At 42.9% G+C, this 23883-nt stretch overlaps 1 protein-coding gene across 4 annotated transcripts in view; it reads right to left on the reverse strand.

The window, feature by feature from the left end:
* Positions 1 to 285: 285 nt before the first annotated feature.
* Positions 286 to 23883, reverse strand: part of adamts7 (a disintegrin-like and metallopeptidase (reprolysin type) with thrombospondin type 1 motif, 7) — a 39321-nt gene continuing 15723 nt past the window's right edge. For 2 of the 4 annotated variants that reach the window (XM_035532376.2, XM_081709867.1), the window contains exons 14-24: positions 22520 to 22640; positions 22029 to 22273; positions 19898 to 20045; positions 15695 to 15821; positions 14345 to 14558; positions 12069 to 13703; positions 11673 to 11825; positions 11208 to 11381; positions 10961 to 11107; positions 9187 to 9352; positions 287 to 2467 (exon numbers count right to left, since the gene is read on the reverse strand). In XM_035532376.2, the coding sequence (XP_035388269.2) occupies positions 2319 to 2467; positions 9187 to 9352; positions 10961 to 11107; positions 11208 to 11381; positions 11673 to 11825; positions 12069 to 13703; positions 14345 to 14558; positions 15695 to 15821; positions 19898 to 20045; positions 22029 to 22273; positions 22520 to 22640 (3279 nt within the window). In that variant the 3' untranslated portion in view covers positions 287 to 2318. Of the gene's footprint in view, positions 2468 to 9186; positions 9353 to 10960; positions 11108 to 11207; positions 11382 to 11672; positions 11826 to 12068; positions 13704 to 14344; positions 14559 to 15694; positions 15822 to 19897; positions 20046 to 22028; positions 22274 to 22519; positions 22641 to 23883 lie in introns of all 4 variants that reach the window. The other 2 variants (XM_081709868.1, XM_081709869.1) reach the window with 2 other exon arrangements.

The raw sequence follows: 23883 nt of genomic DNA on the forward strand, positions 1-23883 counted from the left end.
CTTATTCAGAGATAATAAATCTAATTTCAATACATTTATTTCTTTATGTTTGTTACGTATATGTTACCTTTTCTGTTCAGAGACAAGGTTCTGAATTTTAGGTTAACATGTTCTTAATTTTTTCTTTCAGTTTTTAGAGAAAACAGTGCTGGAACACTACATTACTGCTCTGAAGTTCCTCATAGTAGTATTGAATCTTTCTTATTGTTTCTTAAGTACAGTAATTCATTTAAAATCCTATTTGATTGTGAACTGTTTAAACTGTGTAGAATTTCAATAAACAGTTCATAGCACAATTTTAATTTTAAGGACCATTTAATCAAAGTGATACAAAATGTAAGGTGTTACCAAAATGCACAATTGGAAATGCATACATTTGTGTCCTGAAGCCTCAACCCCAAATTCCGCCCCCCCCAAAATGGAAACTTGATGCTGACAAAGAGAATACAATGAGAAAATACTATAATGAGAAAGAGGAATGGTCAGATGTAAGTAAGGCGTAAAAAGCCAGCTTAGACTTTTTCTAAACAGACATACTAAACAATCAAAAACAGAAGCTGCATTCCAGTTCCTACTGATATATCCTGACGAGGGCTGTTTGCAGGGTATGGGCTGAATGTATCTCAGTGCAGACTGGCAAAGGAAGCCTTCACAAATGAACAAGTATGTTTACTGTTACATTACATCAAATCTGACCAAGCAAAGGCAAATCTGCAGACAGTATATGCCGAAGAGAGAACTAGAGAATGAGACGTGGTCTCCTAACTTAAAAAAATCTCATTAGTGCTCAAGATCATCTCCAATTCAATTCTTCTCTCTTCAGTGGATCTTGGCAAAGGGACAGCACGACCAAGAAGCTTTGAAGCTGAGAAGGCCATCATAGCTCATCACAGCTAAAAGGTCACACTACATGTACGTATGGGAAATGGCACAGACTAATGTAAGGCCAACATCATTTAAGAGTGACAGTAATGGTAGGTTGGGCAGTGCCACGAAAGCGGCTGATTACAGTCTTTGGGAAAAGAGGGCAATAAAGAAACCTTTAAAAGTGAAAGATAAACTCAATTTTTGACAAGCTAAACCACATGCCCTCTTACTCCTTTGGCTCTGTCTTGTACCAAATGTTTAAGTAATTCAGGCCTTTGATGTGTATAGCTCATAAGAATTGTAGCTGAATCAATGTATTCATATATATTCGTACATGGCAGTATACAAACTGATGCATTATAACTTTGGACATTTACTGCACAATTGTTCCAAAAAAAGTACTACCCAAAATATAAATAATACTGAAAAACAATATTACGTTGGATAACACATTACCTGAATACTGCAAATTTTACAAATTAAATTTGAAGAAAAAACCTGCTGACTATAATGTAACATTTAGAAATAGTTTCCCAAACCAATCCAATGGAGCACAAATAAAATTTAAAAAATCTGACATGCTGTCAGACAACCTCTGATTGCAGTGACCCACTCCCAATGAATATTCCATACTAATAATTACAATGAATATGCTTTGTAACATTAAAATCTCTTTCTACTATATAGTATTTGAAGAGAATTCAAGTAGAGAAAGGCACTAATCTGGCAAGTCCAGACTCAGTTATAGGCAGATATCTGCCTGTATAGCACCAGGTTATTTCTGTAGCACCAATGCATCTTTGTTAGGTAACAGCTACAACCAGTACTAATCTTCAGTTCCTCTTTTAATTAATACAATTAATGGATCTACGCTAAACTAAAATGCTAGTCAAATCCCAAAAACATTTCTCAGGAAAACCTGGAAATTTGGCCATGAGAGACTCATTGTCTGCTTTAAATAAAAACAAACAAACAAAGAAAACCCCAAAAAGACAAATAAGATGGCAATGAATACTTAAGAGTTTCAAAGATGCTTTAGCCCTGACAATTGCCCCTCCAGATTCTTTTTGCTCTGTGCGAAAGTGACAACTGCAAAGAAGATTAAAACTGCATTTAGTGAACGGACTTCCTTCCATGACTAAAGAGATGGTGTTTGAACTCCTCCGTGCCCACAGGAGCACTGCTCATTCGGGGGTGCAAATGGAGACAACCCAGCACCACCTGTGTGGTCCAAGTGTGGGCCAGAACTTCACGCTGATGAGGTCTAGAAGGCTCCAGTCCCGCAGCTCATAGGCGACACCCCAGCTGACTCACATACCAGCCAGCCCTGGGTTGCCTTGGCTCTTTGCAACTGTACTTGTGTTTTTTGTGTGTGTGTGTGTGTGTGAGAGAGAGAGAGAAAGAGACATTCCCTGGCTTAAAACCTTTGCTTTTTAAACTCCTCTTGCACTTCAGCGGCGAGTAGCACGGTCGTTGCCACGGTTGCGCTGCTCACATGTTTTGCAGCACTGAGTCCGTACCGTTGCCTGGTAACACTGACCGAGCAGCTGGAGGGTCTGGCAGAGACGAAATGTCAGACGATCCCGTAAACAAAGCTGACCTGGAAGACAAATGGTGAACCTCACAATCCCAAAAAGAACCAGTTTCACACCACAGAGCAAAGGCATGAGGTGAGGATATGACTGCCATGGTGACTTTAGACTCCAGTGCTTCTTCTGCATGGGCCTTTGGCCTGCAGTCAAACTACCTTATCCCCAGGTGACCAACAGCACCAACAGTTCACACAAAACATTACTGTGTCCAGGCTAAGGAACAACTTCATGAAAGATTTTAATTGGAATGCATAGGTTACTGATGTAGACTAAATGCAAGCTTCCATACATTTTTTTGGGCTTCAAATATGTTAGCAGGTATGAACTGGTGGGTCTGCAACACCCAGATTTCTTCATACATTGTTTTTCCTGATCTTTTTTTAAAAGTGCAGACATGTTTTAATTACATTTCGTGATAGTTGACTGAGATGGAGTACATAGAGATTAGGCTGAAACACTGGAGCATGTCTTTAATTAAACACTTTTTCTCAGCAGAATTTTTTTTTTTTTATCCATCTAAACCAGAACAAAGTAGCTAAGAAATTAAATACATTGTTCATTTCTTCTCACAAACCTGAAAAAAATTAATATTGAAAGTAAAAATAGGAATATTCTTTTCAGATATCTTTGAACCCACCAACAGTAAAAGTAAAGTCAAAAATAACTTCTCATCTTAATGAAATTTCAGGCTATTCTGGTACAACACATCAAATAAAAAACACGTGCTGAAATGCCATCCAGCAAGGCTGTGTGAAGCTGTGCAGACACACGGCAGAGCCTGTGCAGAGTGCAGGCGGCACTAGCAGGGCCCGACACCAGTTGGTTCTACTTCATCTCACTGCACTGCCAGTCATGGGAGGCTGGGCGAAAACTGAACAAGACATTTTTTTAAAATTTAATGTGTAATTTTTTAATTTAATGTGTAATTATGTGTAATAATGTGTAGTGTGAAAATCACAGAACTCTTGTGAAGGAGGCCTGGTCTTAAAGAGTACTCTATAAAAAGGATCATTGCAGAAAGTACCGGCGCGTTTAACCACTACTACAGAGAAACATCATAAATAGAAACATATAAACATCAACATGTTTTCAGTAAAAGTGAAACAGTACTGAAAGAGAGCAACAGCAACAGGGTAAGATCCAATTTCAGAATGGTATGAGTTTAGAAACGTTTAGAAGATGTGGATAATTAAAAGCTGAGCAGAGAGATAACTCATGAGCATGGCAGTGACTACTTTAAAGAAAGAGCGGCAGTCAGGCATCTGAATTGAATTTCTTCCGAGAGTTGACTGAGCGGCTAAACTGGCTCCAGATAATCACGAGCCGGCAATCTGCAGCAAGTACTGGACGAGCTTTATGGTACAGTACTGCTGCTAAAGGGGAAAAAAACAGATATCATGTAAACGATGATTTATGATTCTTAACATAAAAATTATGCCATTTATGGCTTTATGACATCTGAAGTGCAGATGCTGATATCAGAAGCACTGCTAACCCCAGAGCTGCTGAGCAAACGCTTGCTGTTTTAGTTTGACATTTATGGTAGTCCAGAACCTTTGCACTGACCGGCAGAAGCGTCGATGTTTACAGCCACATAAATAAAGCCTCAGTAGCCACATGTGAGGGTATTATGTAAGTACACGGTGTAGGCATGTTTGTGCCAAGTTGTAAGTTAAAGTCTCAGCTTAATGTAACATAGTTTTAAAAGATCCAGTCAGACTACCTCTCCCGAAGTCTCTCGAAGCAACATTTCAACAAATATGCGCAAACAACCCAAAGCCAAACACTTCCCACAAAATGGATAAAACCAACAACAGCAGTTACCGACTATGCAATATGTGCGAGACTGATTGGGAATGAAAAGTCCTCCACAACCAATTCAAGATAGCCAAGATGGTGTAGACACCTTTAGGCTGCTAGTGAACAAATCCTCTGTCTGCAACTGCAGGCGTTTGTCGCGCTCCTTGCTTACCCTTTCAACAGAAGGATTTGTTCAGTGCGAGGCCTGTCGACAATGTCGGCATTGCCAGGTTACAGAATATACTGACATAGTTGGAGGGGTTTCCCACACTGCACCCCCATCCAACCCCCCCCCCCCCCCCCCCCCCGCTCCTGACCTAAACCACCCACTCACCCTCTGGGGCGCTTCCTGCACTCCCGGATCACTCCCTCTCCTCCTCTGGAGGAGGCATGCCTCTGCTGTGGTCAGCTGCCAATCTGTTCTGTTACAATACAGAACAACAAAAGTCCAAGTCTGCAGAAGCAGCTGGGTTATTTGTATTGCTCTGACTACAGCGTCATAGGAGTCTACAGATGGAACCATGTAAGAATGAACCAACGACCAAAGAGTACAGAATGATGATGTTACGTAATGCATCCACACGGCAGGGCACCTGTAAGAATATGCCAGAACAGACACTGGCAGGATAAATCAAAGAGTCACTCACTACTGTATGAAGCATTTTTTTGCGCCTAGTTCAGAGCTGTGATATGTGTGGATGTGGCGACTGCCCAAAGGAGCAGAGACGCAGCTCTCTTCGTGCAGTGACGGTGGATGACGTGTCTTCGGGCTGTCAGGGCTTTAATGTCCCGTCAGTGGGCTCCTAGCGTCCCGCTGAGGGCTCTTCCACACAGCTGTCCCTGAGAGCGCTGATACAAGCAACAGGCAAAGCTAGTTACAATGCTGCATCCGTGAGGAAGGCACGTCCTGCAACTCTCATGTACAATGCATGGCTATTTTTACCATAGACAGTTTGACAACGCACGGCTCACTTCCGTAGTTGAACGGCTATGCAAAGCTCTTTGATTGCCACTTGTTAGTTAGCAGTAAGTGTGTGGATTTAAGATGTGCACCAAAGCACACACACACATACTTACACACACACACACACACACACACAAAAGAAGAGATCCACTTCCTTTACTTGCGTGATATTTTCCACTCTATTTTCCACCCTGTAGCCTGGGAGATGGCAACAACTCAGCCCCCCCCACACACCTACATCCTGTAGGAATAGCAGAAGAGAGGAGGTCTCTGGATAAAAGAAAAGTCCCTTATGTTTATTCTCAGTCTCGCACTATGCTTTCAAACAGTAAACCCATGGCCATTAAAACACAAAGGCCAGAAAAGGGAAGAACAGTGTCTATACAAGATCGTTGGGAAATCAATATTCATAGAATACAACCACAACCACCCTCATCGCCTGGAAAGAAAGAAGGCTGATATCAAGTGGTTGTCAAGACAGTTGTTAAGCCAGGATGTGATCTGGATTCAGTAGGATGCAATTAGTCAAGCTGTACTGACGAGAGTCTCCTTAGGATGCGTAAAAGGGACTGGGTTTCCAATCGTCATTCCAGACATGCTCGTTCCCAGATGGGCCTCTTTTGGTGCTGAGTGAATGACAGGTAAACACACAACACAATAGGCATGCCTCTCTTAGGGGTGCAATTACCACATGACTGAGTCTCCTTGTGTCATGGTCCATGGACATGTTGTCTTATAGACTGAACACAGAGCAGCACAAGAACTATACAAGAAATATTTTGGAAGAAAAAAAACTTAAAACACAGGCTTATTGAGTATTCACACGAGGACAATAGTCCACTGCAGCAGATGCACCAAACAATGGGGGTTTGCGTCATTCCGGGAAACTGGATAATAATACTAATCTCCTTGGAACACTGGGGGTCATTCCCCGACTGCCCAATGAGTCCTCAAATGAAACTCAAAGCAGCATGCCTGGAAAAGCTGTTCATAAAATGCTGGGGATGTATTTAAAACATATTTATAGTTAATACTGCAAAACCTTTACCCCAGTTACTACAATAAATACTATTATAATGTGAATACTTTTAATGTATGACAATATTAAGAAAAAGAAAATAACTACAGCTGATGCCAGGAAAAAGAATATTGGCTGATGCTGATTATTTCAACAAGTATAGAGTAAGATGAGTACAGAGTAAAATGAAAGAATTAAGATGATAATGACTAATATCTAATGTCTAATACTGCTATTGTGCCATGTTGCAAAACTTCCAGTGCTGACATGTTCTTCTAAACCTATTTTTGAATCTCCACCTTAAGGTAGATTGCGCAATGACAGTAATGGAATCTTTACAACAAAATTGAGTGGCAGTCCCAATGGGGTTCAAACATAACAAACAGAACTAGAACAATCACCTTCCTTCATGTTTGCTTTTCCTAAATAGCCTCAAGACAGTGTATCCTCTGTTGAATCCTCTCCCTTAGTCAGGACATGGCTAAGCAGTCTTGTAGTCTAACCGAGTCGCCCCAGGACACTCGCAGTCAGACCATCCACAGTGTCTGGCCGCGATCCGGCAGAGCTGTTGCTAGGCTCCTGGACCGGAGCTGGGGGAAGGCAGCAGGTCTGGATGCGGCTCAGACGGAGGAGGGCTTTCCTTCCTTCACCTCAGCAGGAGATCAGCTGAAAAGCCCAGCTTCACGTCCCCATGGCAGACCACAGTCCAGCACCCGGCTGGTTAAATTGATCTATTGCGCAGTTCCGCATAAATAGTTCTGGTGAACCTGACATGTTGGAAATGTAGCTTTTGACTGTGTTGCCAGACATGGCCCCTTGCATGCCTACTTTTGCTAAAATTTTGAGAACAGAGAAATTCAAAAAGCAAAAAACATACTGAAGAATAAATTAAGAAATAAAATATAATAAGAAAAAGGGCTAATCTGGTTTCCATACAGCCAAAAATTTGAACAGAATCACAATATTGGTTAGTTTCTAACTACGTCATGACTGATATTTGTTAATTTTCTAAATACTGCTGTATATTATAACTTTTGCAGGCTGTGATCTTTGGGTAATAAAAAAAAAAAAAAACAGGATTCATTTACAAATAGGAATGACAATGTGTCTAGACAGCATATAAATAAGAAAAAATTCCAAACTGCTTCTTAATTCAAAATTTGATGTTTTATCTGTTATTTCCAACCTGTTATGTGCTGACCCATAAAAACCAAATGAATGAATTACAACGGATTCCCACTAAACCAATCCAAGCCAGCACTGCTATGTGAAGAATATTCTCAAGGACAAAATGATATTGACAGACATTTACATTTCAAAGTGTAAGATGGCAATTAGTAATTTGAAATGACCTGGCATGTGCTGGGAGACAACGAGACTAATGTAATGAGAGACAGTGAGATAAGGATCGCTGGAATTCTTTATACATGCTTAACTGGGAAGGCGGAATGAACCTGGCTGGAATGAACCTGTGCTCCAGCTACAGTGAGTGTGTCACCACTTCACCAGCTAATTTAAGTCTAAACTAGCATCCTGTGCATGTCATATTAGCCTGCTGGTGTCTCTGTGTCCATGTAGTGTTTGAGCACTGGAACACCGTCTCTGCATATATGACTCATGCAGTGTTTGGGCACTGGAGTACCGTCACTGCGTATGTGACCCATACAGTGTTTGGGCACTGGAGTACCGGCACTGCGTATATGACCCATGCAGTGTTTGGGCACTGGAGTACCGTCACTGCATATATGACCCATGCAGTGTTTGGGCACTGGAGTACCGTCACTGCGTATATGACCCATGCAGTGTTTGGGCACTGGAGTACCGTCACTGCGTATATGACCATGCAGTGTTTGGGCACTGGAGTACCGTCACTGTGTATATGGCTCATGCAGTGTTTTGGCAATGGAGTACCATCTCTGTACATATGACTGACTCCTGTGCAGGGGACGTATGAGGAAGGACACCCAGCCTGAGGGGAGTGCTGTTATTTATGCAGACCGAATGCAGCACTGGTTGTGGAAAGTGTGTTTGCTGTCCGGTGATGTATTTCACATGGAATTCATGGAGCATCACAATAGTGGTACAAAAATATTGTGAATTTAATATATATTAACGTATTTGCTATTCTGTCAAACTGCAGAAGGTTATGAATGTGAACAAATTGTAAATGAGTTATTGGATGAAGTATTATTCTGTGATTTCTACCCTTGCTGTGCTGAGGAGTGAACCACCCCTAAATTCTGATTCAGCTTCCAGCAGACACTCCATGAGCTCAAACAAAGCAGTAGAAAGAAACTCTGTTGGCTGGCAGTTTCAAAGAAAACCCTTCACAACCAACTGTGTGAGATACAATGTTCCATTTTAAAACAGACAAAACCCTAGTAACACCCTGGATAACAGTTTAAAATGTTTAGTGGGCAGGGACCGCTTCGGCCCTTCCATTAATAACTGGTTTAAAACTTGTCATCACTATATATACTATATACTTAAAAACAAAGAAATGCATCGAGTTTATTGAGTTTATACCCATAATCAAAGTCAAATAAAACACCTAAAATAAATTTGTTCGGTACTTGTATATTGTGCCCTCTTTTCTTTACAGCACAGATGAACTGAAGTGATTTGCTTGCTTGCTGTCATATCTCCAGTGAGTGTTTCTTGGAATGCTTTTTGCCAAGTAATTTGCATACCAATAAAAAGCAATCATTTCATGGTTTGATGAAATATCTACTTCGGCCTTTGGATTGCTTAGGCTTATATCACCTGCTTGAAATGCAAATGAATGCAGTATGCAGACACTACGCTTTTATGAGAACCATAACACAGGTGGCCTTAGTGACCTTCGACCTTTTAATGCACAAAGAAACATTATGGGAAAATGGGTTCCACTGGCATTTCTTATGCATGAATCTAGATCCACCCTGTGCCTGCAGTGCGTCACTCACCAGAGGGGGCGCTGTCGCAGTCCTGCAGGTTACATGGGCGCGTATTCTCTGGCCAGGGCTCGTGATCGCACTGGGCCTGCTCCTCCTCCTGAGAGTCCTGCTCCGCCTTGGTGTTGACACATTTGACCAAACGTCGCTGCACCCCTCCCCCGCAGGACACGGAGCACTGCCAACAGCACGGAGCACACGGGTGAGAACCTGGCCAGCCCAGCTGTAAGCCGCTCGGACCCAGCTGGCAGCGTTGCGCTGTGATGCTCACCAGCTTATCTGGGTATTTTCACGGAGAATATCTCCATGATCCCCCAAGCTCATCAAAATAACAAATGCGATTCGGTGTTGGTGCAAAAAAAAAACAAAAAACGCCTTTGATGCATCCTGTAATTGTAAAGACGGTTTGTGAGGGGTAAGGTGAATTTGACAAAGGACGAAACATGACATGATTCTCTCAGGATGGATTTGGCTCTGAGTAACAGTGAGGGTGTATGTATGTGCCACCCATCCTCCGATGCACTTAGCGTGGACCAGGAGTCGGAGCGTGTACGATGGCTCTAGATGGGCACGCTACAGGCCTGATGTGGGGAAGGATTAAAGGCGTCTTTCCATATCAAAGCCGGGCTGTGCCGCAGAGGTCACCGCACACCCCATGATGAGTCACCAGATTGTCTGATTTCCCCCACCACACCCCTCCACCCAAGTTTGAAATTCAGCTCACAGCCCATATAGTTCAGGACCTTGAATGATGCAGCCTCTGTTGTAATTTAGATAGCAGTGTCTCCCTTTGAATAGTGCCTGTTTTCATTCTACAACACAACACTCTTTGAGATGAAATTTCATATACTGCAAAAAAAAACAAAAACAAAAAAACCCCCAAACAACCATTATATAACTCGTACACCTGACATTCAGTCAGTACAGAGCTCTTTGTAAAAACACAGGACAAAACAACTTCCAGACTACATGTACAAAAGTAAAGCAGACAAAATCCACTCATCAAAAAGGATGCTGTGGCCCTAGGCAGACTCATGGGGCCTGGATGAGTTCTGGCTTTGATCATAACATAACATTTCTTTGTGTGGAACACCATAGAAAGCAAGCAGACAGTAGACTTCCATCTAAGTGAGTTACTCCTTGCTACAGAGTAATAATGCCCTTAAATACCTTCTGAAAATGCTGGACTATAAAAATGCGCAAGCCATGAGGCAGGCTGCCCGAGGGAAGAGCTCAAAAAAGTGCCCTATCATATTCTTGACTCAAGGGCCTAGTGTGCCTAGTGTGCCTAGTGTGCCTAGTGTGCTAGTGTGCCTAGTATGCTAGTGTGCCTAGTGTGCTAGTGTGCAGAACAACACTGAATGGCAGCTTTCACATTATCTAATGGGTTTATGACCTTAAGTGGTGACAAAGCTTGGTGAGACTGAACTTACTGTCAGCTGGTCATCTTTTGCATGGCAATATTCTATCTCACAGGACACTGCTGGGTGCACATCAGCAACAGTGGATGCATTCTGCAGTTTAGACACTTAGTCTTTGTTTAATTTGTAATAATATTATATATTTTATTATATATATTTGTTATAATATTATATATTTTACATAATTTTACATATTTACATACTGCACAGTGAGAATCCATCCTACTGATCATTTCTTTATTGCCAAAACAATTGGAATGCAGACGAATGACATGTGCATTCTCCTTCAGCATCTAATTTTTAAACCCAGTAGTGCTGTAAAAATGGAATTCATGTTCTCAAAGAGGGCATTAGGTGCTGCTGACCTGGCCCCAAGATCCGGTCACCCACTGGGTGCAGGGGTGTGAGTTGCAGGGCTGAATATGGCTGGGTTTCTGCATCTCCTCGCACCTCCCAGCCTCGGGACAGGCCACCAGCCTCTGCTGCTCCCCCCCTCCGCACAGCTCCGAACACTGTGAGCACAAAATGAGACTGTAGCAGGTGGCAGAGCTTGAGTGCAAGACAAAAGTGTGGAAAAAGCAACCAAAGGGAGCAGGGGCAGAGCTCACTCACCTGTCCCCACGAGGAGGCGTACCAGTCCAGGCAGGGCTGGGTGTTGCACGGCATGTGGCCCGGCGGCCTGAGGGAAACGGCTTGGCAGTGGAAGGGCCGAAGCAGCCGCTGGTCACGCACATCGTAGCACTGCGTCTCGCGCACCTTCACACCTCCTCCACAGTTCTTTGAGCACTGTCAACGGATGGCAAAGGAATGCACGGTGAAAGGTGGCCCATGTCTCAGGTTTCTGCTCTAATACTGGCAGCTTTTCTTAAAACCTGGGGAACCAAGCTTAGTGATGTCACATTGACAGGAAGGGCTTTAACTCTGTTGCAGGTAGTGTGCAACAGCTCCGACACCGTAGGCTGTTCAGCTCCAGGGTCTATGACCTCATGCCAGAGTAGGGAGGACTACAGCTCAGAGAACATTACCGGGCGTTCAAGCCCGTAGTTCTCTTGTAGAGAGTGATGCACCTGCCCCTACCTTGCTCCACTGGCTGGCCCTCCAGGCGGCACAGGGCCGCAGGTAGCAGCGGCGCGCTGGTGCAGGCCTCTTCGCCAAGTCACAGTCGGAGTCGTTACCTGTGCTACAGCGCACTGGCCTCCACACGGCACCCAGCCCGCAGCTGGTGGAGCACTGCAAAACATGAGCTTCAGAAACTGGAACCGGAGCTAACGCAGCCCCTCAGTTCCTGTCATGGACTATTTACATAGAGATTAGATATAGATTCTCTGCATTCCCTCCAATGGGTTAGAATAATATGAACAGTCCATTCTTGCCTGATTTCAGCAAGAAAATCAAAGGGAACAGTATATTATACTTACATTTATGGATTTATTTTAAAATCCGAATATGTTTCTAAAGGGAGGGCCTACTCACTGCGCTCCAGCTGCCTGTGATCCAGATGGCTATCATGGGAGAGCGGAGAGGGGAGGGTGTGTGTGCCTCAGCCAGCACTGTACGGTGACTGCTTGGAGCCTGGGCTAGAGGCACTGTAGGAGTAGGGGAAGAAGACAAGTCATCGAGCCCCAGCGATGGACGAAAGATGATCACGTTGTAGTCTATCTCTGCCCAGGATGGTGAAGGTGTGGTGTCCCCAGGCAACTGGGTTACAGCCGGGGTGACTGTGTGGGAAGGCCAGCTTTCAGCATCTGGCCTGATGGTTGGAAGCTGTGTTGAAATCCAGGGAGGAGGCTGTGAACTGCCAGGGACATCTGCATGAGGTAGGGGCTCCAGTCCAGCAGCTGAAGTCATCTTATGTCTATTTTCTGGCAGATTAGGAATCTCCTGAGAGACTTTATCTAAGGTTGTGGAGTTTTCACCAGCCTTAGCTACATTAGCACTCGGTTCAGTAACTGCGTACTTCCTGCTACTATACATCTCCGATGCGTAGGGTAAAGGGCTCGATGGAATGTCACGTGATGCTGTGTCCCATTTAAAAAGGGGAGTGGTCAGACCAGCGAATGTGCCCTCATTGGCCTCAGAGGAAATGCCGGTTTGATGGGACACCTCCTCCTGTAGTGGCCTTTCCCAGTCGCTCTCACCTCCAGGAACGTCCTCACCAAAGTCTTCCTCCCCGGTCCCCACAGTCACACTGGCTTTATCATTCTGAGTTGCTGGCATTTCAGTTGCATCTGACTGGGCCACTCTCTCATTATCTTTGGAAGCATATGTGTGATAAAGAGTCCCACGCGTCATGTGAATGTTGGGCACCGTGTCCTGCGGTGTCGTGCGAACACCCTCAGAGGGCACCTCATCTGTTGGTACTGGACTCCCGACGGTGCTGAGGTCCCGCGTTCCCTCCTTCCGTCTCTGAGAGAATCTGGTGACAGGCAAGCGCGGTCTGGTCGTGACAGCAACAGGCAGGAAATAGTCGTCTGTGAAAACCCCATCGCCTTCGGACGAGCTTTCGGCTGACAGGTCAGAGCTAGACTTCGGTGGCGCAGCAGTAGACAGGGAGGTGGAGGCAGGTAATGGGTTAGCAGTGGTGCGTGCCACTGAGGTAACTGTGTACAGACCGTCTTTGTGCCAGGAGGACGTGGGTCTGGGCTTGAGCTCCTGATCCACCTTAATTCCCGAGTAATCAGACACACTCTTTCCCTCCTTCTCAAAATCATACAACAGGTCCTCATGAAACTTTATGAAATTATAGTCATAATAAAAGTCATCGACTGGAACATTGTTATTGATAGAGTTGTCAGATTCGATATGTTGGTGATATGAGAAATCCCCCTTGATGACATTGCTGAGCCCATCACTGCCTCGAGGCTGAGCCCTGGTCATTCCTGGGCCAAATTTCGGTAAGTGGTTGTCATCAGGAAAGGAATTAATCTCATTGAAAATCTCCTTGCTCGACGAACCGCTGCCTGACCACTCGTCTGCGTTGGTGGGGCAGGCATCCATACTGCACGGCATGCTGGTGGCTGGCCTGGCTTCGGGAACACAGTCCGCCCCGGTGTTCCAGCTGCACGTCACCTCACGGATCTGCACGCCGCTGGAGCAGCTGGCGGAGCACTGCAGGACAGACGGGGGTGGGGGGTGGGGGGGGTGTCAGAGCAGCCAAGAGCACAATCGTTCCTGTTAGCTGAAGTGGAAAGGCTAGAGAAAGCCGCATTGTGAAATGTGCGCAAACGGGGAAAAGTGGTTTCTTGTTATATCTCTCAGTATTGATCAAAGATCAAAGTACAAAGCACTACGGACTTTCAAACAGAAGCCAATGAACGACAAAGTGTTATTGAGACTAAATGAAAAAAGAACAGCGAGGATTGAAGTTCTGAAAGGTCCTTGGAGATGTTCTCTGTTCACTCAAACAGGTTTTCTAACCACAGTTGGCATGACAAGGGAGATGTTATTCTCAGACACAGCCACAGTAAAATAAAGTGTACTTTGTATGGTTGCAGTTTCTCAATTGCAGTTTCTCTTTGTTCCTCTGTACAATATAAATGCTAAAATACACCAATGTTGAGAACTGAAAAAGAGCTATAGAAAATGTCCTAATGCAGTCCTGTTCTATGCTATTCTACTTGAAGCATTTTCTGTTTAAAGATTAAATGGCTAGCTTTGGCTATGATTGAAAAAAACCTGCCCTTTTCTGGGCATTAGTCATGAGAACAAGTTTTTATTTGAGCTTCTACTTGGGCCTGATAGAAACTCACCTGTGACCAGTTGCCAGTGCTCCAGTCAGAGGGGCAGGCTACATGTGTGTTGCAGCGGGCAAATGTCTCAGGCTGGCGCAAATGCTGGCAGGCAGAAGGCTGCAGGGCCTGCTGTTCGTCCAGCCCCACGCTCTGAACGCACACGACAGTCCTCCGGGTCAGGCCAGAGTCCCCACAGCTCACAGAACACTTCTGCCACTCACCTGCCCACCACCTGTGGAGCAAGAATCACAGCAGCTCAGAAGGCCTCCCACCACACCCATAAAAAGACTCAGTAGTGGCTGAAAACTAGAGCTAGTGTAGAGGCTACGGCGGGATGTTACGCCGAAGTGACAGAAATGGGATACATTAATGGCTGATGCCATAGTAGTTTTGGGGTACTATGGCTGTGATACATTAACAGCCAATGCCATCTCTTGTAGAGATACATTAATGGCTGATGCCATAGTAGTTCTCTTGTAGAGATACATTAATGGCTGATGCCATAGTAGTTTTGGGGTACCCTTGTTGGGATACATTAATGGCTGATGCCATAGTAGTTTTGGGGTACTCTTGTTGGTATACATTAACGACTGATTCCATAGTAGTTTTGGAGTACTCTCGTTGGGATACATTAATGGCTGATGCCATAGAAGTTCTCTTGTTGGGATACATTAACGCCTGATGCCATGAAGTTTTGGGGTACCCTTGCTGGGATACATTAATGGCTGATGCCATAGTAGTTCTCTTGTAGAGATACATTAATGGCTGATGTCATAGTAGTTTTGAGTTACTCTCGTTGGGATACATTAATGGCTGATGCCATAGTTGTTTTGGGGTACTCTCGTTGGGATACATTAACAGCCAATGCCATAGTAGTTTTGGATTACTCTTGTTGTGATACATTAACAGCTGATGTCATATTAGTTCTCTTGTTGGGATGCATTAACGCTTGATGCCATAGTAGTTTTGGGGTACCCTTGTTGGGATATATTAACGGCTGATGCCATAGTAGTTTTGGGGCACTCTCATTGGGATACAATAATGGCTGATGTCATAGTAATTTTGGGGTACTCTCGTTGGGATACATTACCGGCTGATGCCAGAGTACTTTTGGGATGCTCTCGTTGCTGTTGCCAACGGGTTTTTGGTTGGGGATACTCACACAGCTGCTGCTGAGTTTTAGGAGTTTGGTGTACTTGCTGTGAGGACTTTAATGGTGAAGGTGTTTCTTTGGGCTTTTGGAGACCAAACTTGGCTCTTGACGTGGGAGATTTGGGGTCCAAATGTGGCTGTTGCTGTGGGAGATTTGGGGTCCAAATGCTGTTGTTCCAAACATGGATGTTGTTGTGGGATTTCTGGGATACTCACATAGCTGGGCATGGTCCCATGCTACAGCTGACTCGCCTGTCATCTGGGCGGGTGGCCACATCACAGTAATGCTCCGCTACAATGCCAGACATCCGCTCAATACAATGCACAACCTGCCTCTTAACACCTGAAACAGACAGGAGGTCGAGTGAGGCGACATCTGTTAAACACACAGACGTACACGCACACACATTACTATGCACCAGTCGAGACCTACACAATTATGCGATCCATGTGCAATGCATAAAAAGTTATACTGCTACAGAGCTGTCTGAGATAAAAGTCCCGAGACAGCAAAACATCATTTGATCTTATTAAATTCTACAAAACATAGACAATATTGTAATTCAAATTTGGAATGAATACAACACAGTACATGTTTCTGGACTGAAGTTGTGGTTTGGATATATGGTGCAGGGTTGTAGGTTTGTCAAGGTGTGCCCTGTTGACAGCATGCACCAGACTGTCATGTGATTGGCAGACCAGCAGATGAGTTCCTCATGCTCTTTACATGCTCCCTTTCCTAGGGGCTGTCTGTCTGTCTGGTAAAGAACAGAACGCATCTCCCCTCTGCCTCTCTCTCTCACTCTCTAACCGAGTCATACCACAAAGCCCTTCGCAATTCTACCAGACGGCCTGGAGTATCAAAGTTCTGAAATGCTGAAAAATCCAGCAATGAGGTGTAAGTCCAGGAGAAGCCCAGAGGCTTTGGTCATAACAGATGGTTGAGACATAAGTGACTGTGCTCAAAATGGTGTGGAAAGATCTGTGACATTGTGTCAGACACTGGTGTGATTCTTACCATGACTATAAGTGATAGGCATCGGTTAACCAGAGAACTGGATTTCCCATAACCCATAATCATGATTCAAGATCTCACAGTTGAGAGGCCTTTATTTGAATGTATATATACTATCGCTTTGTGAACCCTGCCATTAGTAAAATGAATGTGAAATGAATATGAAACAATTAATAAGAAATCATTATACAGGCTGAGATTAGTGTACATTATGAGTGGTTATGTTCTCACATGAAACTCCATTCATATCTGCCGTGGCATAGCACACAAGTAAATATAGCATATTAATCCATAACATATTAATTCATTAATCCTTTGAGGTCCTTCTAAAGCAAAGGCAGTCCAAACCTGCAATATGTGAAAAAGTGGGTCATAGAGAAAATTGCAAATATTGACACACTGCAGACCTCTGGCCCACATCACGGAAGGCAGCGGCAAACTTTCAGTCCAACTTCTGTGTAAGCCATCCTCCTCCTACATTAAAATACCAAAGTTTTCATTGCCATATATTTCATCCAACACACTAAATTATTTTTGCAGTAGGAAAGCTGCGGTGGTCAAAATACAGTTTTAAGGGGCTCATAAGAACTCCACGGTTAGTGACATTTTACTACAACCAATAGCACCAACTCCATCAGTAATCATCCCAACTACCAACATGTAGCAACAATTTAAAGGGTGATCTACACTCTTAACCACAGTGATGTAAATGAAGAGAAGTTCATAACTTTTATCTAGCATATTATGAACTTTTTAAAAAATCCCATAGTTCCTTTCAGGATACTCATAAAAGGTCTGTAGACTGCTGGAAAGAGCCATTAAAGGGTGAACAGAAAACCAACTTCTTTTCGCTGAGGCACGTATAGATTTAGGCTAAGATAAGTTAATAGTCTGTTAATAGTCAACAGACTGCAGTAGTGGCAGCCCACAGCTTTGCATAGCATCATGTTTCTCTGGTTTAACATACCTCCTTCAGCCCTAGAATGGCTTAGTCATGCACCAATATGTTCAGTTATGGCAAGGGATGCCTCAAACAGTGCCGAGCACTGGTCCAAATTTGAAACGACAGACCTTAGAGCTATGAGGTATAGAAGTACACAGATCTTAATAATGTAAGGGAGCCATACTATACCATGTAAAGTGCTATAGTTTTAGCGCATTAACTGCTTTTGATGTTGCTTTAGTATTCACTGCATTGATCAAAATGGATTTTCAAGCATTCACAAAGGCAGAATCTTCTGTATGTCATTTCTGTACGAATTTCTGCCATCAATACAGCCTATTTGGTTTAGGTGGCCTGCCAGGCTCATTAAATAAAATGTGTTTTAGAGCACTGGACGAGCACTTCAGTCAAATTAAAAATGAATAGGCTTTAATCTCATCCAAATCTAATCGGTGTAACACACGGTGTAACACAAGTGGTTCGTTTGGAACAAGGAGCTGCAGTGCTTTCAACTGATTACAGACCAGTAATCACATTTATGAACAGCACAGCTCACAGTAAAATATAAAATAAGATGAATAGATTCAAGATTTGATAGCATATGAAGAGTGGTCTTTGCTGTCAATAACCAGTGAAGTGTGTGACATTCAGGACCAATATACTCTGCAAAGGAAGCCAATGAAACTGCAAGTTAGGAAAAATTCAAGCAAAGATTTTTCTTACCATAAACCAAACAAGACAGAAAGGAACACTACTGTAGTCTTATATTTCACAAAAATAAGTGTCTATAATGTAGTACGTTATGCAATTAGGAGAAACCAGAGGAGTGCTAATAAATATGACATTTTTACACCGATGTGGGACCAAGTGGTATGTTTACCTTGTGAAGAATTCCTGATTTATTTAGTAGGATATACTGAATTCTAAAAGTGGAAAATGAAAAACAGGACAAAGTGAAAGCAGAATTTTAACTACAATATTTAAATCTTTCATAGTGATTCACAACTGAGAGAAGTTCCAGTGGCTACTACAAATAATGGATGTTTTTTACAAAATGTTTTTAGAAGACTAGACATCTCATCAGTTAAATTATAGCCTTAATATTCTTCTGTGGTCACTCTAACTCTAGACTGAGTTCAGACTTACACCTGGAGCTGGTGGAATATGACTAACGGGTACCCAGAATATTACTGGCCCTTAAGGCCAGTTGCAAATAATTTCACTTTAAATCTATTATAGCTATTATAAATGTTATAATTAGTTAGGATTCACAATTCAAGATTCATTTTTATTTCATGGAATCTGTTTGAATAAGAATTGAAGATCTATACAACCTCCTCCTGCCATGTGTAAATCCATTAGATTCATGTGTCAGTGTATTCATACGCTCAGTCCCTTTCACTCAATCTCCATTTCCTGTTAGTCAGTCAACACATTTCATATCCTCTGGCATGTCAAATCTTTTGTCTGAAAAGACTGTTTTCATGAATCGCTTGTCATTTCAAGTCTGGGAATGACATTAAATGATAGGAAACGTGCAAGTGGCAAACGTTTGCAACACCCCAAGCTGTTCCAGTAAAACATATCTACAAGAAATACAGTAGCACAGAAGCAGATTAAGGACTGCACCCAATCAAATCTCTTCTGCATGTGGTAAAAAATTTTTTAAATAAAGAGCCCTTAAACACAATAACTAAATCACTTGAGATTCTCTTGATCACCAACCCCAAACTCTAGTGTCTAGCAGAGAGGCAACCCTGGGATCCAGCACAGGTTTCAAGATTACTTATATTTTTCTAGACAGACAAGTTACTAATATATACTAATATACTAATATAAGGATGCATCATCAACAATAACTTTAATGTTCAACTTACTGTCAGAAGAAAATACATTGGTGCAATTCAGAGATACAAGCACGTGCAGTATAACTAGTAAGTCTAAGGGTAATTAATATGAATATTACCTTTTACCAGTAAGTATGCAAAAAAGCATGGGAACTATGAATTATGACAGTGTGAGGCACAGAATAAAGAATGTTCTCAGATTAACAGATACCAAGAATTAAATGACTCGACATTTTTTATTGTGCACAGAGGGAGGGTGATTAGCCTAAATCCAAGGTTGAACATGGATTTATGTGACTAAAAATGTAAAGATACAATAAATGTATTTTTAGAAATATGTTTTTTGATCTGCTCATCTTATACACATGATATTTTTAATACACTGAAGCACAGCATTTTAGTTTACTTCGTCTTTGAACGACCATAATTTATCCAGCCCGATCCTCTTTTTTTTTATAGCAACGTATTTCACAGACGTAAACGAAATATGACAACACTGACATGCCCAAATTAAATGATATCCATTAAATCCTAGTGTTACCAAATCCGATCTAAACTGGGGATGCACTCCAGCTGCAGCCTGCCTGCTGGGAGTGGTTGGGCAGGCCACTTACCCGTGCCACAGGACACACTGCACTCTGTCCAGGCTCCATGTTTCCAGTAGAAGTCGGAGGCAGGGGTGCCTACTGGTGCCGCGGGCAGGATGTCCCTGTTGATGGTGTACTCGTACCTCACGCCAGGGTTGGTCTCCTGAAAGAGCAACTACAGCAGATGGGCAGCAGGTCAAGCAAAAAAAAACACACTAAGACACGCACGTGCCCACAAACACACACACACACACAAAGTCAAACACAAGCACAAACTGACTCCAAATCAAAGGGCAATGGTCAGAACAGTGTAAACATCATTCTTGCTCTGACACATATTCCAGAGGAGAGCTGGAGGAAAGCTCTGCTGAAGATTGACGCTACAACAAACAACACGTCAGCGAAAAACCAGCATTCATGGGCGTGTCGAGCACATTTTTCAGCCCAAATGCTTCCTCCCGTGTAAGCTTTGGACAAGGCAGCTGGCCAGAGAGGATCAAAGCAAAAACATCAGTTCAGATTGCCTCCCCCATCCCAACGTGGCCTGGACCTGCCTGGTAAACAAATCTCTCAAACGTGCAGTGAGATCCAGAGCCCGTTAACAGGCTGACAGCATCTGAGGATGAAGCTACTCTGAAGTGCCCTGGCTAACCGAACATGCTGGGGAGGAGAAGGGATTATTACTGCAGCGCAGTGCAGACAAAGCCTCACTCGCCTCTGCACATGGGCCACTCGACAAAGAGCTCAGGATAGCTCAGTGGGAGGAAGCCCTTTATGTGACGGCTTATGCTCCATCCCCCAGACTGGATCACGGCACTAATGAATCCTGCCTGCACTTTCATGTGGCTTCAGGATGAAACCCTGGCTTCAATTAGAGGCCTGTTTTGACACCCACCCATTCTCTATAATTAATCAAGGAAGGGTGGTTTAATCACTCTAACTGTTTAATGCCTATGAAGGTATTTGGCAAGCAAAAAGATAATCTACTCAAAAGATAATTATTTCTGTTTCCTTTACCACCAAGCTTTTTTTTTTTTTTTTTAAAACAAAAGTCAGAAGCAAACAATACCAACATGAAAAAGTAACAGTTCATCAATAAAATCAATTCCTTGATTACGTGAAGCCATGGGCACGCCGTCTTAGACTTGCCTAATGTTGAAAGATAAAAATGGTCTAATTTTCACTTATTTACTCTATATTGGGGACCTGGAATCTGCAGATCTGAAAACACGGCTCATGGAACACTATGAATAAGCATTCCTGAATCAATCATCTATGCCAGCCTCCCCTCCACATTTCCTACGGATGCAGATTACAGATCCTACAGATTAGATGAGTGAGAAATTAGTCTGTGTAGGAATTAGTAATCTGTGATGATGTTACCAAAATTAAAATAGCAGGGTCATGCCATAGCTCACACCTATTTATCTGTCCAAGCAGCCCCTGCAAGGGGAAAATCACCAGGGTTTGAGGTGGTCCAAAATGAGTAGGGTTTTTTTTAGTTGATCTGCTAATTCTACGGCCTTTTAGAGATTAGCATAAATATATGAGCAAGTCCCATCGGTCTCTTGTTTGCTTGCTAGATGTTATATTGTTATGATAACATATGAATAAATGTTTGTTGAATGTTAACTTTCTCTGTATAACGAGGTAGCAAACCTGTAGTCACTGGTGATGTTCTGAAGACCTTAAGACTACTTTTGCCTGACTTGGTATGAAAACTCAAAAACTACTGGACAGTGTGTAAATTGTAAAATTAATATTCACTTACTAATATGCAATTTCTTGTAGATAATGGATCAGAGTTTCAACACATTTAGTCTTTATGTATTCACTGGTGTCCCTGTTACCTCTCCTTATTTCATGGTTCTTGTCTTGAAAATTAGTATTTTACTAAGCTGGTATGTTAGTATTTGGTAAGGACACTGCACTTTCCCGAGTTGCAAGAAACAGGCCTGCTTAACTAGCAGAAGAGGTGAGGAACTGCAACCCAGATCTGGCCAACATGCAGCTGTCATAAATCAAAACACTTGAGCTCTGTTATGTAATCTTTTGGCATCTGAATAAATAAGTATTTTACCACAACTAACTGCATGCTTTTCAGACCAATTAAAATTCAGATTTGTGTTTTTCTTTTCCTGGAGGCCTGTTTTCCTACCTGAATCCACACTGGCTCCATGGTTGGGCCAGGGGAGGTGAGGTTCTCCAGGTGGCCAGTCCGCTCGTAAGTGAACACTGTCCCGGCCACCTTGTACTCTCCGTTCCACTGGATGGTCCAGCCACCGTTCAGGAAATACTTCTCTGGATCGTTGCTGCGGAGGGCCAGAAAATTCCCAGCCTCAGCCACCTCCTGAATAAGGATGTCTCGTGCTCCTTGTGGAATCAGGCCGATGTCTACATATCCTGGGAGAGAGAAGCAAACCAGCCTGTTATTAAATATTCCACATTTGAGATCGGAGCAGTGTTCGCTAACCGTCACGGCACTCATGACACATGAAAGAGCAGAGTGTAAACTGATGCAGCTCTAGCTTTTTATCAGCAAGAAGCAAAAACAAACTGCAAATTTGTACAACTCACAGCCACATGTCACATTTCTATTCGAAGGTCCCTGTTGAGAGTATAGTTGGTAAAAAAAAGGCCCAGTCGTACCCAGCCCCTCGGTCTCCTCAAAGGTCCTGTGCACGGTTTCACATGTGGACCCGTTGCCATGACACACTCCACACCGGTCCTCCATGGCACTGGAGTCAATCTCATAATCACAACCAATACTCTAAAACAAACAGCAGCACAGTAATTGGCAACAGGACACTAGCTTTGTCTTTAAGCATGTTTATCATAGAGAGTGTTATTATGAAATGCGTCTTTTATACAGTGACATATTCATTCAGAATTTTTTATGAGATTGATAGAAAATTAAATTTTTTTTTTTAAATCAAAGATTCATAGAGGGCTCTCTCTCTCTCTCTCTCTCTCTCTCTCACACACACACACAGACACATACATACATACATACACATACATACATACATAATATATATATATATATATATATATATATATATATATATATATATATATATATATAAACATGGAAAATATTCATGCCTTTGGAGTGCTCTTAAGGAATCTCTAGAGTCTCCAGGACTACAAAGTGATGATATCATTAATATTTAAGAAATTCTTGGCCCTGTAGGGTGAACAGTACTGCAGTGATAAGCACAGTCACACACAAAAGCAAGGGTAAATTCACCATATGTAATTATACATCAAATACTGTATACATCTGAATAAACATTAATATTTAAATGCTTATTTTTTCTTCTTCTTTCTATTTTGAGGTCAAGCCATAGTTATATTTCTCATTTATGTTGAATGCTTGGGAAAGGGGAATGTTTCAGGTCCATTTTGGTCAAAGTGTTAGTATGCTTTGTGCATGTTGACAAATGAATAAGGAATAAGGCAACTTGCAAGTCAGAGCTGGATGGACATCATCTGACAGCAGTGAGGCTTGTCACGGTGTGCCAGGCACTCAGCCACACACGCACAGACACAGACACAGACACACACAGACACACACACACAGACACACACACACACACACACACACATCACACCTATCCTCAATCACCTGAGCACCTGTGCCTTGTTTGTCTCTTTTGTTCTCTCAACTATTTAAGCCATCAGTTATTCCGCTCTAGTGCTGTGCAGTATTTGCCTACCACACTCTAGAAAGATGCGACTCTGCTGTGTCTCAGTGTCCTGAGCTTATTAACCGTTTAGGTTGCATTTAGCCACCTCACTGCTCTGCTCTTCAGTTAGTTTCTTTATTCCAAAATGGAGAATAAAGTCTCTCCTTCTCACTACTTGAGTCTCGCTCTCTCCCTGCCATGGAGCTGTTTTAATATAAAAAAAACCCAGCTGTAATGCCTGTATTTTTTTGATACAGTCTGTGCATGCTTGTGCTCTCAAAAAAGTAACCCTGGATGACAAAAACCTGGGATGCCTATATATGG

The sequence above is a fragment of the Electrophorus electricus genome, chromosome 3 (assembly GCF_041902795.1).
Source record: "Electrophorus electricus isolate QZ-2024a chromosome 3, ASM4190279v1, whole genome shotgun sequence".
Taxonomy (NCBI): domain Eukaryota; kingdom Metazoa; phylum Chordata; class Actinopteri; order Gymnotiformes; family Gymnotidae; genus Electrophorus; species Electrophorus electricus.